The following is a 16,078-nucleotide window of genomic DNA, read 5'->3' as shown; positions in this document are numbered from 1 at the left end:
TTCAAGGTGAAGTCATATCTACACTTACACTGTGCATACATTTGTTTTATTTTGTTAGTGGCCTTCCAGTATTTGAAGGGATCTTATAAACAAGAGGGAGATCAACTTTGTACATGAGTAGATAGAGACAGGACAAAGGGAAATGATTTTAAACTAAAAGAGGGGAGGTTTAGGTTAGATGTTAGGAGGAAATTCTGTACTTTAGAGAGTGGTGAGGGGCTGGCACAGGCTGCCCAGAGAAGCTGTGAATGCCCCATCCCTGGAGGTGTTCAAGGCCATGTTGAATGGGGCCCTGGGCAGCCAGGTCTGGTGGTTGGCAGCTCTGCCCATGACCGGGAGGTTGGAAATGGTTGGGCTTATGTTGCTTTACATCCCAAGTCATTCTGCGATTTATGATCCTATGTTAATAAAGCACTATGAGGGAAATGAGATAAAAATTCAGAATTGTGAGGTCAGAACTGTGGTTTCCTTTGTGCCTTTGTTTGGATAATATGTCTTATTCCAGCTGAAAGTTATTCTTATTGACATGTAACAGGATACTTTGTCAGATTTCCCTCATTAAGATGTCATCTTTCTTGTGGTTTGTGTATCAGGGCATACGTTCTTCAACTCAAAACAGCATGGAAAGGGGTACTTCAGTTCTTTAGATTCTGTAGCCCAGATCTTTATTTTTGTCTGTTTCATATCTTTCTTAGGAAGCTCTTGTAACCATGAGGTGAATGTGATTTGATTTTATGTGGCTTGTTTTAGGTCTTTCTCTCTCTCTCTCTCTCTCTCTCTCTCTCTCTCTCTCTCTTTTTTTTTTTTAACAAAACAGGAAAAGTATTCCTTTAATTACTCAGTTACACTTTATAATTTAGTGATTGCAATTACAACATACTTTGGGAGGCCTATAATTTCCAGTAATTGATATAAATGGGAAAATTAACCTTGTGACACAGCAATTCAAGCATAAATAAAAACTCTTAAATCGCATGGCTTGAAAACCATATGCATTGCGTATAAAGCTGATTACCTGTTATCTAAATTATAACTGGTAATTCAGTCACTGCTGTAACTTCCTGTTTTAACCTTGGAAGATGATGTTTTATAAACAAGAATACCACAAAATATTTGCAAAATAATTATATGTCTTAATAGTTGCTTTATATAATACATAAGGTGGGCCACTTCATAGAGAAAGCAATAGATATAAAACACAGCAGTGACATAAAGATGAACAAGACTAAAGATCTTGGCCCCCCCAGCCTGGTGGGACACACGGTATCTGCATAGAATACCAATGAAGTCAATTTCAAGTATCTATGTGCAGTTTTTTCTTTTCTTTTCTGTAGACATGCATTTAATCATTTACATAATTATACTCCAAAGATGAGTGTTTCTTAAATTATAGTAAAACTTGAGGCAGTTGGGATTCTGCTGAGATAAGGCTTTATTGGGAGGAAGAAGAAAAATGAATAAATTCATATAGAAAAGCCAGCGAGAGCAAAAAGCCTCCAGTCATCCTGGCATTAGTCCATATATAATTGATGTCCATGAGGCTGTTCTTCAGCCCCTCTGAGAGACCGTCTGGTAGCCAGGATCACACAGGTGTAGAAATTAGTGGTCAGAGTCAGGAGAGGGCACGTGAGAGAAAGTGTTGTGTCACAAGTTCATTGCCTGTAGTCAGTTACTCATGCCAAGTTGTTTAGTGCTCCTGTACCAAAGCCAGTATGACCCAGATGACCATTTCTAGCAGCAAAAATGAAAGAAAATCCAGTGTAAACTTTCAAATACTGATTTTTTACTTGAGTTCCAGATACAAATCTGAAAGGAAGAATTTACTACGGGATTTGCATTAATGTTTTCACAGCTGTTTTCATAATACGCTTTTCTGTGTCCTTCCACTCTTTCCTTTATGTAACCAAAAATTCAATGCACAAAGCACTCTTTAAAATGTCAGGTTATTCATTAAATACGTAAAGTATTTTGAATAAATAGAACTGCCTTTTCTTAATCTTGATGTGGTTGTCATGCTTTCAAATCCAATATTCTGTATCCTGTGATTTGAATATTTTCCAACTGTGGGTATGGTAACTTCTACATGACTTACTGGATTCAACCTATGAACTCGAGTGTTATTTAAGAATCATGCGGATAGTAAGCAAAGACTTGATGCAATTCTGCTTTTCCTTTTCTAGGGAGATTTCAGTTTTGTCTTTCACTGACTTCTAGCAATTATTTTCTGAATGGTTTTGATATACTGAGTCAACAGAGAAGCCTGAGCTTTGTTTCAAATCACCTCTCAGGCCTTCAAGTTTTGGGGAAGAGATAGCAAAGAGAATGTACCCTTAGAACATAGTTCCTACTGTTCAATTACAACTGATGTAGAAGCAGGCAAGCTCTGTTCTGGAGAGGCAGGAACAGCCACTTAGGAATTTAAGCTTCTGATTCAGTGTCTGCAGAGCTAAGGAAGAACATGAACTTCCTGAACGTCTCTATGCAGGGAATCTGTTTTGCATTAAATTTGATTTGGCTGATGCTGGTTAGAAGATTGGCAAAGGGAACTTTTGGTTCTAGCTAAATTAATGCTGCAATTTAAAATCATTTCCTCCACATAACTACACATTTTAGTTTACTGGGAGCTGAAGCACAGCTACGCTTCTGTTTGATTCCACCTGAAATAAGAAATTAGACTTACTTAAAATCAGCTCATATGTGTGATCTTTTATTTCCATCCAGAAGTTTAATACGTAGTACTTAAAAAAACAACCAAACAAACAAATTGGCAGTTACACAATCCCAAGCAATGACTGTTTTTTTTTATTGCAAACTGTAGTTTTGTTGTATTTCTGCTCTCAGAGTAAATTTACACAATTTATCAGATCAGTAATATAAAAATAGTTTGTTCTGCGTTGTCGGAGAAGTTAAAGCTCTAATTTTTTTCTGGCCAGCCCTCATGCATCAGATACCTTTTTGCCTTATCTCTGCTGTTTTTTGCTAAGCCTGGTTTGTTTTTGTTTAGTTTCTGGCCTGTTTCTGGTAAACGAAGTCCTGTCCCTTGTCTGGAGCAAACTGATAATCTTGCTCATAAATAAGAGTTCTAAGGAAAGTATTTCTCTTCTCACCATGCTGCATTTTCAGTAGTTATATCAGTCTTGATATATTAGACTTACATTAACATTAAAAACAAACAAACAAAAAAGGCATCATGCTTAAATGTAGAAAGAATACATGCGTATAGTGTAGACTGAATGTTCTGACTCCAGAACCGAAACGGAATGTACCATATCTCTAGCTGTACTAAATCTTCATTTGAAACAGTTTTATCTTGTGCAATATTTGCAAACAGTTCAGTCCAGAACTGTAGCCAAGTATAGAGCTGTGTCCCACTTGAGCCCAGTTTGGCTGTGGCTTCATTTGAATGTTGGTTATTTTCTGTTAGCATTTAAGGTTTGATAACTTCAGTCACATACTGATTTTCTAGGGCTTTAATCAGCATCTTCTTCAAAGACAGAAGATGCAGGTTTGAACTAGCAGATCTTTCCCAGTTCTTGAAATAATCCCGAGGAGCCTTCTCAGCAGAGGACAAGCACATTCAAATGTTTTAGAACAACTAAACCTTTCCCTTCATTCTTGTGTACCTGAAAGATTATTGCAGTTTGTCACCTGCATCGCTCTTAACAAAACCTAGAATCCTTCACTTGAAGAAAAAAGGAAAATATGTCAGTCATATTTTATACGGGCTGTTTGGAAGAATTTTCTTTTGTTTCTCTTACTACATTAATAGTAATAGTTTCATGGACAGTGCTGTTTGCATTATGCCAACCTAACTTATTTGCCTCAACCCAGTGATTGCGTACTGAAATTCAGAAGTACCCAGACTGGGACAGTTGGCTCAGGTTGCTCTACATTTAAGTTATGTATTTTCTAATATCTAGTTAAAAACAAAAGAAAACCAAAACAAATACCCAAAATCACAACACCAAAAAGACCCCTCTCTGACATAGACAGGAATTAAGCAAGTAACGTTATTTTGTTTGCAGCCCAGCCTACAGCAAGGGGGCTGCAATTAGATGATCTTAGATGTCCCTTCCAACCAAGCCATTCTATGACTCTATTTTATGTTTCAGGCCAAGATGACTCAACTGCCAGAGGCTGAAAAAGAAAAGATAGCTGAGCAAGTGGCTGACTTCAAAAAAGTCAAGAGTAAGCTTGATGCAGAGATTGAAATATGGGATGATACCAGCAATGACATAATTGTTTTGGCCAAGAGAATGTGTGTGATTATGATGGAGATGACTGACTTTACAAGGTAATTATGCAAAAAATTGCTTTTCAATTTTTATAAATGTTGGAAGCCATTGTCATATCATTATGACAGGAAATAGTGATTTTTTTTATTGTCCAGTGGCAGTGTCTTCACAAAGCTGAATGGCTAAGCTAATGTAATTAGCTTGACAACTCTAGCTAGCAATACTGAAATGTTGGAGGGAGGACTTTTAAGTTTTGAACTCTGTTTCTCCTTCTCCACTCAATGAAAGGAAAAAAAGAAGCAATGTCATCTTGATTCTGAGTTGTAGTTCTGTCTCATCTGTTACTCATCTGCTTGTGCCATACCATGCTATCAAGCATTTACTATATTTTAGTTGTGCATAAAACCTACTGTACAGAGGATACGTTCAGTCATGCATATTTTATATAACATTACCTGCCATTCCTTGTGTCATGCTGCTATGTATAGTTTTGAAAAGCAAAATGTTCTATAGTAGATAGTTTTCAAAGCTCACATTTCTCTCTGCTGACAGTATATGCTCTGCAATAATTATACATATGAAACTGTCTTGGGCAAGAGAAGACTGAAAGGAGGTCTTAGAAATGCTTATACATACCTAAAGTGTGGGTGCTGAGAGGATGGGGCCAAGCTCTTCTCAGCGGTGCCTAGTGACAGGACAAAGGGCATTGGGCACAAACTGCAACACAGGAAGTTTCATATGAACATGTGGAAGAACTTCTTCACTGTGAGAGTGGCAGAGCTCAGGAACAGACTGCCTGGAGAGCCTGTGGCTGTGGCGTCTCTTTCTCCGGGGATATTCAAAACCCCTCAAAAACCCTAGAATACCCTAAGGAATCTGCTTTAGCAGGGGGTTGGATGAGATGATCTCCAGAGATCCCTTCCAACTGCTACAATTCTGAGATCTTAAGTTCAGGAGATTTTTTTGTCGTGCGCTGAATACGTGGTCAGTAAATTTCATCAGATGAATTGTACCAGACGTAAATACTGGTTTGTTTTCTTTCTTGTATGTGTGGTTGTTTTTTGTTGTGTTTTTTTTTTCCCCTTACTTTGTTATTAATAAAATAGTTGTTGATACATAAGGCCTTAAAACACAACCACTCTTGCAAGACATTTCGTATCTCTTCATATAACTTCATATAAATTATTTCATAAAAGATAAGAAGAAAAACCTCAATCTCTTGCACAGATTCTTCAGAGATGTGAATTAAGAGGGTTGCATAGAGCTGAAACAGCTACTAAAACTGAGATTTGGCTAAGGCTTGTTAAAGGGAAGACAGTTACAGCATTTAATTGTGCTACACCTTTTCAAATTCTCCTTCATGTGAGAGAGACTTAAAGAATTGTGTGTTGAACTCTGTAATCCTTGCATTCTTACTAAGGGCATAAAATCTGTATTGAGAACTTTGTAAAAGAAAATATTCTGTCATAAGGTCAAGTTTTACATTTGAGGTAACCTCTCTCATTCATTAATTCTTTAAATTATTAGCTTTAGATTAATTGAGATTAAAAAGGCCAGTTCACACTCTTAGTTTTATGTTTGTTGAAGACAGCTTAACTGACAGTATTGAGTTCAAGACCAGCTTCTATTCAGTGTTGCTGACTGCCAGGGAGTCCACTGGGACCTGTGGAGAGACTCTGATAGAAAAACTTAAGGGAAAAATAATATCTTTTGGAAAGAGAGAGGAGAAATCTTACTCTTTATTTCAGTGTACAGTAGGGAACTCTGCGATATTGTAACATGGATTTTGTTGGTTCTATTCCTAATTTAGTAAGTGCATTTATGCAGTTTTCCTGCATAAATGTAGTTTGAGATAAGCAAGTATATGTAAAACTCTCCTGTACCATATGCTTGATGCTAAAGTTGTATGTTCTTGGTGGAAAGAATGTCCTATCAAGATTTCTGTTAATTTTAAAGGACTTTTTAGTAAGAGAAAATAAGGTGTCCTTACTATATTATGTACATAGTTGTGTCTTAAGTAACATTGGTGGTGTTGAAGTAGAGGTTGAACCTTCCTGACAATATTCTGTTACATGTTGCTGCTGTGTGACAGATGGCAGCAGAGGGGCAGTCTGACAAATGGTATCTGACATGGAAGTGCGTATGAAGCAAAAGGTGTACTGCATCCACTGGCACTCACTGTTGTGTACTGAACGTTTATGGAGACCAACCAATGGATGCAAGCACAGTGAGGCAGTGGGTAATGTGTTTCTGCTGTGGTGACAGTGGGTCACTTCCACTGGTGCAGATTTTGACGAGCAGAGCATGCAGGCTCTTGCTCATCACTGGCAAAAATGCATAGCTGATGGTGGTGACTATGTTGTAAAACAGCTGAGAGTTTGCTCCATCAAATAGTGTTAATTGTGTCTGTTGTAGTTTACATGGAAATAAATAGGAGGCATTACTTTCTGAGCTATCTGTTTACTTCTGTGTCTTATATATAACTCCTCTAGGATGCTATATGTGAGTATATCCTTGGGTGTTTTGAAATCACTTCTCTTATTGTTTAATGTTGCCGGACAGTCTTGTAAAATGAAGGCTTTTATGTAGCCAAAGAACAGGTGAACTAGTGTGGATCTGCCCCTCTAATTACTGTATGAAAAGTGGCTGATGACATCAAGGAACACAGCTGACTTTCTTACTCCCTTGAAAATCCAGGAATGAGGACTTGCTGAGATCACAGCAAGCAGCAGTGTGTCTTGGTAACTGTGCACCCCAAGCTGTAATTTCAAGGTCTTAGGCATAGAACGCATGAAATGACATTTTGTGTTTATTACATCAGAATTTACTCAGGTAGATAGTGACTTTCAATGTTTGTGTCACATATTTATCTAAATGTATGTCTGTTTTCTTTCAAATGCATCTAATGAGTGTCTTCTGGAGTTTTAGGTTTTGGAGATTAGAGAATGTTGATCAATTGTATTATGGGGAAAAAATGCAGCAGTTGCTTCGGCTTTTGCAAGAATTCTGTTTCCTGGGTGGGGATGAGATATAATGGATTCTTTTGTTCATAATTTTTCCTGTTGGCCATGTTAGATGACTTCATGATTAGCATTTTGTCTTTTTTTTTTTTCTTGATCCCATTTTGAATTCTCTTCATGTACAGAGTCTGCTACTGTCTTACAGTGCAGTGTGTGATGTAACAATGGCTGAAAACTTGGTGAAATTCTATAATACTCATTTAGTTTCACCTAAGCCCTTTTGCATTCTTAGTTCTGGGTTATCTGAAATGCCATAGCTGCATAAGGGCCATTAAAATGAGAACTCAACCCAGAGCATGTGGGTACCAGTTTGAAAGCAGGAGTCATTTCTTCTGGTTGTGAGCTTCCAATATTTCAGCAGAGACAGCTGTTTGAGAATATACTGTTTAAAAGGAATAGCTTCTGTCTCTTTAGTGAATGAGTTTTCTTTCATTAAATTAAAAATAGCTCAGGGATGAAGCTTTTAAGCAAACATGGAAGGGCACACGATTCCTGGAAAGAATCTATATAAACAAATTAATGCACTGCTTAGACTTCAGAATACATGATATTGTTTCATTGTATTGACAAGTCTTATCTAAATGAAAGCGAATAGACTGGAACTGGCACCTGAAGAGGCAGACTTTTAAGGGGAGGTTGGGATGTGGGATCTATCTGGGGAAGAGTCTGTACAGTACTTTCTGTTAAAATCTTGGCCTGTGAATCAGGTGGTTTACCCCAGACAACGGAGAAACATTAAAGAAAATGCAATTTAATGGAAAAAAAAATCACTCTAAAGCACTTTTACAGCGACATTAGGGTACAGCAAGCTTACTTGACTTAGAGTTGTCTTAAGTAAGGCTTATTAAAACTTATAAAGCACTTGATTCCAAACTGTCATATGACTTTTCAAGTTACTGTTTTTCAGCTGTATTTTACAGAAACAGAAAGTACTGCTAATAAGTAGGCCTAGATCCAGAGTCTAAAATACACCTTTTTCTCTCTGTAAAAGTGAACAATGTGACATGTAAATGAAAGGCAAGGTGAAAGAACAGAAATGCTGGCCTATATCTACATCTTTGTGTACATGTGTAATCAGCATTTTTTTCTTCCTTGTGTCCTTTCATGTTACATTTTCCTTCAAATCCATGTAAAAAAAGCATCAATATTCACTGATTAAAAAAATCTGTGCTTGAAAAGAAGTTATAGCTTTAAATGTAGAGGGGAAGATGCATTGAATCACATAGGTCAGTTACGCGATAGTGTCAATTGGATTCTACTGTCGTTTCATTCTGTTTTTTGTAAAGATGAATAGCCAGAAATTGCCTTATCTGCTGTAATAATGTTAATTGTGAAAATAATTCAATTTCTCTTCAACTTGGCTAAAAAGTAGAAGCAAAAATCACTGCTGATAGGGAAAATACCACTGGGTGATAAGTTTTGCATGTACGAGGCAGAGATTGCCACGATGCCCAAAGTTATTTTTACGGGTGCATTGAGAGAGACTATCACTGGTAATGGGCTTCTGCGTAGGCTGCTACCCAGCATGTCCTAAGGGCTGGGGATGGACTACCTGGTCCAGTCAATGGATTCGGGATTCATGCTGCCTGGATAAAGTCCATCTCACAGTCTGTTTTTTATGATATAATTAGTAAGCAATAGCCTCTGCAGTTTTACCCCTACCTGTTTTGTAGGTCTGCTGAGATTTAAAGTGCACTGTATGAAGAATTTTTATTTTATTTTAAGTGCAGCTCTCAGCTTTTCAGAAAATTTTTCACTTACTCTTGGCACTTGATAGTCATTTTAAAAAATGACACCAATATCAAAGTAGATATTAGAAAAGTAGTAAAAATAGCAAAACATGGGAAATGAATGTATCTTGGAAAAATAAATCTAGCAAAATTGTCCAGTTCTCCTAATACCAGTAGGACTTATGGGCTGCAATGTAGCCTGACGTTTTCTCTCAGTAATACTCTTAGTTAAGGCACCAAGTGTAGGTGCCAAATCTAGTGAATCTCCGCGCCTGATAACAACCACAGTCCTGAGCCTTAGTTCAGCTGTTGTCTCTGTTCATCTTTGAATGGAAAAGAAGAAAAGGGGAGATAAAAAGAGAGCAGGATGCCAGTTCTGTACCTAATGGGGATTGAAGATACCATGTATGTATACAAAAAGCACTGCGTTCCTATTCTCCCTGGTTCACCACCCAGTCATTGCCATAAAATGTGGCATTACATATTTATTATCATTAATAATTTATTAATATAGTAATAATACCTATATTCCTGAAAACCCTGAACAAACTGAATGCTGTTACGTGTGCAGTTCAATTTTGTGATATATAAAAAATTTATATTCCTCCCCCCTTTTCCCCCCTCCCCTTGCTTATATCAGAATATTCATAGCTTATTGTTTCAATAAGCATTCTGGGGTGCATTTGAAAGTCCAGACACTCAACATTTGCATTATAAGAAGAGAAAAATGCATTTTCTTTAAAACACGGTCATTTAATCAAAAATTATCTAAAGTTGGGAGGATTTTTTCTCAAAATAAATCTTGTCCCAGCAGGACATCATACTGTTATTTTGGCCCATTCATTCTACATGGAAAAGTAGGTGAATATTCCTTTGATTCCTCTCTTGAAGCTAACTGTGACTTGAGCTAGTTACATAAAAATATGCTTTAAGATAAATTAATTTCTAAAGCAAGAATAATTTATATGTGTGTACATACCTGCATTGGTTTATAATATTTGTTTTGATGAACAGAATCACTAGGATTTACTTGGTACAACATAGTGGATAAAACACATAAGGTTTTACTGTTAAAATTAGTTAACATTTAAACTACTCCAGCTAGTGTAATTCTGTTGCTAAGATTTTGCAGTACATGCAGGATTAACTGACTGTCCTGCCAGAACTGCATGTATACTAAGTAGTAGCCTGAGGCAGTTGTTCCCCTCCAGTAGAAACATGGACCTTCTGATACGTGATGAAGTGTCAAGATGTGTCAAGTTAAATTATATCACATAATGCAGAATCAGCTGGTATTGTTCATTCCTCCTGAATGTCAGAGCTTCTAAAACATATACAAATCAAGCTTTCACAACTAACAGAGTGTTTTGAAGGCAAAAATCCTGCGTCTGTCATCTTTCTCCATCTCAAAAGATTTTGACTGAGCAAATTTTGTGCATGGTACTGTGTCTTTATTCATACGTTATTTATCTAGCATATGATAATTCATATGATACTTGTTTCAGTGGTCTTGCATATCAGTTGATTGTAAAGAGTTTCAGTGTTTCCTGAGGATGTGTGCTAGCAAGTATTTAATTAAAAATAGCAGTGGCCTCATTTTTTGAAGGCCCAGTATAATTCTTAGAGGTACTGACTTTTTGAAGTGCTGAACAGTCATCTTCTGACAGTAACATTTTTAATAGAATTCCTAAGGAAAGCATCTAATTTTTTTGTTTTACACAACTTCATTTTAATCTGACAATCAGCTTGTGGAATTGAATAGTCTTGGAACCAAAAGTAGTTTTGGTTTGTGGCTTTTTTTTTCTTCAAACACACAGTTTTGCTGTGTCATAGAGGTATTACTCCAGTTTTAAGAGTCAAGCAGTGATATACGTCAGAGTCATTACCAGAAGACTTTCTGGTCTCATTCATCCCTCTGATTATCACCCTTTACTGATGGTTCATGCTGGCAGTGATGAAGTTGCTGAGAGAAGCCTTGGTGCTATCATTTTAATGCATTGGGGTGGTTAGTGGATGGTGAAAGAGTAGAGATGGTGTTCTCCTGTATCTGTTCAGTGTCAGGGAGAGATACTGACAGGAGCAGGAAAACCCATTTGATAAATACATGGCTGAAGGGTTGGTGCCATTTCAGGAATTGTGGTTGTTTTTTTTTTGTTTTATTTTTTTACCATGGGGCAGTTTACTCAGCACGTGGCCTGATGGCTGCAGATGGGACCCATCTTCCTCAAAGGGTAAAGGGATCTTAGCCCAGGAGCTGGCAGAGCTCACTGAGGGGGCTTAAAAGTAGGCATGAAGGGGAAAAGGGATGAAACTGCTGGAGCAGGCTGTCCCCCTGTGCCATAAGATGAGGTGGAGAGGAAGAAGACAAATGTAGCTGAACACAGAGCTTTTGCTGAGACTTTGGGAGAAAGAGAGTTTACCTCCTATGGAAGAAGGAACAGGCTACTTGGGGAGAGTATGAGGAAGTTGCTAGCATAAGCAGGGAGAAAATCAAAAAGGCTAAAGCCTGTTATGAGCTCAACCTGGCCACTGTAGTAAAGGACAACAAAAAATGTTTTTATAAATACATTAACAGTAAGAGGAGGGCCAAGGAGAATCTCCATCCTTTACTGGATGTGGCAGGGAATGCAACCATTGGTGAGGAAAAGGCTGAGGTTTTCAATGCCTTCATTATATTTGTCTTTAATAGTCAGCCCAGTTATCCTTGGAGTACTCAGCCACAGGGATGAGGAGCAGAATAAACTCCTTGTGATTCAGGTTGGAAAAGTTAGGGATCTGCTACTCCACCTGAATCATCATAAGTCCCTGGAGCCAGATGGGATCCACCTGAGGGTGCTGAGGGAGCTGGTAGACATGCTTGCCAAGCTGCTTTCCACAACCTCTCACTGGTCCTGGCCAACCAGAGAAGTCACAGATGACTGGGGACTTGTTAATGTGTGTCTCGCTCCAATTTATAGGAGGGAGAGGAGGTTCTTTTATTATCTATATACCCAGCGTGAGATTAAGAAGCAGTGGTTTAAATGTTGGTCCGACCAATTTATTACAAATCTTAATCAGGGAAATGGGGAAGGGGAGGACGGACACTATTATGAATTAGGGTAATGGGGAAGGGAAGGAGGGCGATAGAAAAGATAGAAGAGAAGGAGCAAGGGGTCTTTATAGGCAGCAAGAGGGAGATAGTCACCACCATGGATCCAGCGTGGTCCGTAGTTCAGTCTTTGATCTTCAGTAGCGGTGGGTCGTCAGGCAGAGTTGTTCTGTTGACAACGACGACCACGAAGCACGACGACCATGGCGATGATGGCCCCTTTTCAATGCTTTCAAAGTGGTCGAGTCAGCTGTCTTTGGAGTGACAGCTCAAATCCAAAGTGGTTGAATCAGCTCTCCTTTGAGTGGCAGCTTCTGGCTCTGGGATCTCAGCAGAAACTCCTTTGTTCCCATCTTCTGGGTCTTGCCAGCAGATAAGAGGGAGCAGGGATGCCCATCTGCATCCTGTTTCTCACAGAACACGATGGTATCGTTCCCCAGTTTTCCCACAACTAGCTGGAGCTGTTTAGTCACAGGCCAGATCTTCCGCCAGTAAACACTCCTGAGCACTCTCATCCGCTCTTCTACAGAGCAAGCAGCTCTGGGGGAAGGGGCTTTCAAATGTTCCCAAAGCAATATCGATTGTCACACGGTTAGCACCCATCAGTTGCCTCCTCAACAAATCCTCAGGAAGCAAGCTTTGAGCCAAAAAGCAAAGAAGGATTCTCACAGTGTGATACACATCTACAAGAAGAGATGTATCTGGGGGACTACAGGCTTCTCAGCCTGACCTCAGTGCCAGGGAAGGTAATGGAACAGGTCATCTTGAAAGTTCTCACATAGCATGCGTGGGTCAACTGGAGGGATCAGACACAGCCAGCATGGGTTCGTGAGAGGCAGGTCCTTCTTGATCAAACTCATCTCCTTCTGTGACCAAATGATCCACTTTGTAGTTGAGGTGAAGGCTATTGAGGTGGGTTACCTAGACTTCATCAAAGCCTTTGACTCTGTCTCCCACAGCATTCTACTGCAGAAACTGCCAGCCTGTGGCTTGGACAGATACACTCTTGGCTCAGTAAAAAACTGTATGGATGTTCAAGCCCACTGTGTGGTGGTAAACGGACTTAAAACCAGCTGGCATCTGGTCGCAAGTAGTGGGTTATGTCTAATAGATTATATGAATTAAAGACATAATCTTAGAAAAGCTTACAAAGCTTACTAAGCTATTAGTCCCTTACCAAGGATCTGCAGTGGCAAGATCTTGACATCAAGAGGCCTGGGATCTCTGCAGGAGGTGTGACCTCAAAAGTGTCCCTGCTGGAGAGGAGATTGTGTTGTGCAGCTGTTCAGTAGAGCTCAAGAGGCTGTTTGTCTCCTCATTTTATCCTTATTTACTTGGTAAGGTGATTGATTCAGTCATATTTGCTTACAGACTACAGTTGTCAGTTTCTTCCAAATTAGGCTTAAGTACAACACTAACTAGCACTGTGGTTAGGTGGCCACGCAGCCAGACATTAGCCTTTGGGCTATTGTGTTATCATGTTCCTACAAGTTCACTTTGAGCTTGATGCCATCATGACCTGACCACTCACCGTGACTGACACTGATGGTTGTGTGCTTAAGTTGGATGAAGCCGTGATGACCGCCACTGGTGTTGATCACTTGAGCAGCGATATGGGAAATAAAGGTCAGGCTGAGAGGATGGGAAAGTACACCATTACAATCTGTAGTCAAAATATTTAGATATGCGTTTCCTGCAAGTTGAACGGATTATTTTTTTTTTTTTCTGTAGCATGTATTACTAACATAAATAGTGGTGGTATTAAATAAACATGGTAAAATATTGAGATATAATCTGTTGTTATATACTGTTAGAAATTATAGTCAGAATTTGCCTTCAAACTGTGAAACAAACAAATACCAAATAGAGTATGCAGCTAAAAAGGAGGTTAGGTGAGAATGCCAAATGTAATCTTTGCTTCTTTTCAGGCTAACAAAGCATGTTAAACACTTAAACCAATATAGTGAAAAGCTAATGACCAAAATAATGAATGCAGCACTGGTTGCTTTCCTCTGCAACGTTATCATGATAATATTGCAGCTAAACCACATGTAATTATCTTCAGGAAACAATTTACCGTTGCTCACACTTGGACCAGAAATGCGAAAGGAAATGGATAAACCAAAGCTCTGTGTCAACATCAAAGTAGGAAATAAGGTAGTTTGCATATACGTGCTTACATGCACATTGGCTTTGTTTTAAATCTAAATTTTATGCTTCTGCTTCTTTTGCAGCCTCCTTCCTGTTTCATGTTATCTCATTGTTCCTTTAACCACAACCTCCTGATACAGTTCCATTCTCACCTCTGCTGCGAAAAGCCACCTGCCTTCTTTGTCAAAGCCTTTTCTGCCATCTCTCCTACTGCTTCTGTTTCCAGTCAGGTCACAACATTCATTATACTGGCATATTCCTTTGCTACCTGTTATATTTCATTTTTAAAGAGGTTCTTTCTGTACTCTACTGGAAAGCTCCTTATTTTCCCTCATAACCCTCATGGAAACAGTCCACATTATTGAGAGGTAAACAATGGCATGCATGTTAATTACCTGGGCTTCCTTCCTACCCAGCAGACCAGTCTCATCCCATTGTGTATTCGTTCCTACCAACTGATAGAAAAAATAGGGTCGGAAGGGAACTGTGGTTGTCATTCAGTCCAGCCCCTTCATAACAAACTATTAGATGAGCTTGCTCAGAGTCATGTCCAGTCACAAGGTTGAAAATTCCTGAGATTGGAGATTTCATATTTTTCAGCCTCTCTGGGCAACACTGCAATATTTCAGTATTTAGTGTAAATAACTTTTCCCCTTCATCTGATTTTAAATTTGTAAAACTTGGTGTTTCTGTGTAGTACAAATCTACAGTTTTTGCTGGCATTAAGGTTATACCTCTTGTATAAGTAAGCAAACAGCAAGCACAGGATGAAGCAAAATACTAATAGGAAATCTTTAATATGCTTTAAGACTTCTGAGTATCTCTAAGTGTAGCACAGCAAAATGTAATTTAAAATAATGAATAAGGCAGATATATTTGTCTGTATACTCACCTTTATAAAATCCACTCAGGGCTAGAATAAGATGAACTACAAAGAGAATACATGACTGCATAATACAGCTTCAGCTTTAAGAACTGCTACACTCAAATAGCAAAGAAAGTTCAGGACTCCTCATACTCTGTGGGCATTTACCATTTAGCAGGGATGGACAGCAGCAGCATTAGCTCTCTAGCAAGGGGGAGCAGAGCACCCCAGAGGTGCCAGGCACCCAGCATACAGAGCTTATAGCTATCTGCTGTAATAGGCTTCATTGGGGTTAGCCAGCAATCTGACTGGGACTACTCATTTTCCACCCATGGTCATTTCCACCTTATACGTGAGGCAGCAGGAATTAGATCCAGAAGTTGTGAGGACACAGGCCGCACAGTCAGCTGCTTCCTGTGGAAAGCCAGGATCTGAGGGTAGTGCCAGCAACTGCCAGGCTTTCACTGATCCACAGCGGGCACAGACATACAGCATCTGAAAGTAGCAGGCAACACAGGGTGCTCCTAACATGATCCATCAGCAATCCTAGTCAAGGTAACTAATGAGGCAGGTTTAAGGTCCACCCAAAGAAGCTAAAGAAGTGGTCAGTGCACAACATGGGCACAAGGAGACAGGCTACTAACAAGGTAGATCCAAAATCTCTCTGAGGGTAAAACTAGAAATATTGCTGGAGATCTGTAATTCAGATCAGGTCAGGGACAAAGGGGATAGATAGGAGTGTAGGCCAGAGCTTTAATAGAGCTTCTGAGCCAGTGGGCACACTGGGCTATGGAGGAGTCCCCAGCTGAAACTGTGCAATCAGAGCCATGACACTGCAGTTGAGGAGTGCTTTTTGTCCTCTTTTGCTTTTCTGTGTCTAAACTGTTGGATCAGGCAGTATCCAAACTGGAAATGATGTCATAATCATTGACACATTAGTTTGCTATTCTTATTGTAATGTTCAGGGCTGTGACAGTTTTTGTGTAACA

General features: G+C 39.1%; 1 protein-coding gene across 1 annotated transcript in view; it reads left to right on the top strand.

Annotated features, from left to right (window-relative positions):
- CTNNA3 (catenin alpha 3) overlaps nt 1–16,078 on the top strand; it is a gene marked incomplete at both ends in the record, with an annotated part of 396,193 nt that overhangs the window by 352,071 nt on the left and 28,044 nt on the right. The window contains one exon of the mRNA XM_079535369.1: nt 4,113–4,294. Within this exon, the coding sequence (XP_079391495.1) occupies nt 4,113–4,294 (182 nt within the window). The remainder of the gene's footprint in view (nt 1–4,112; nt 4,295–16,078) is intronic.

The sequence above is a fragment of the Tetrao urogallus genome (genome assembly GCF_951394365.1).
Source record: "Tetrao urogallus genome assembly, chromosome: 5".
NCBI lineage: Eukaryota > Metazoa > Chordata > Aves > Galliformes > Phasianidae > Tetrao > Tetrao urogallus.
Note: the sequence above shows the minus strand (reverse complement) of the source record. Positions and strands in the feature narration are given on the sequence as shown.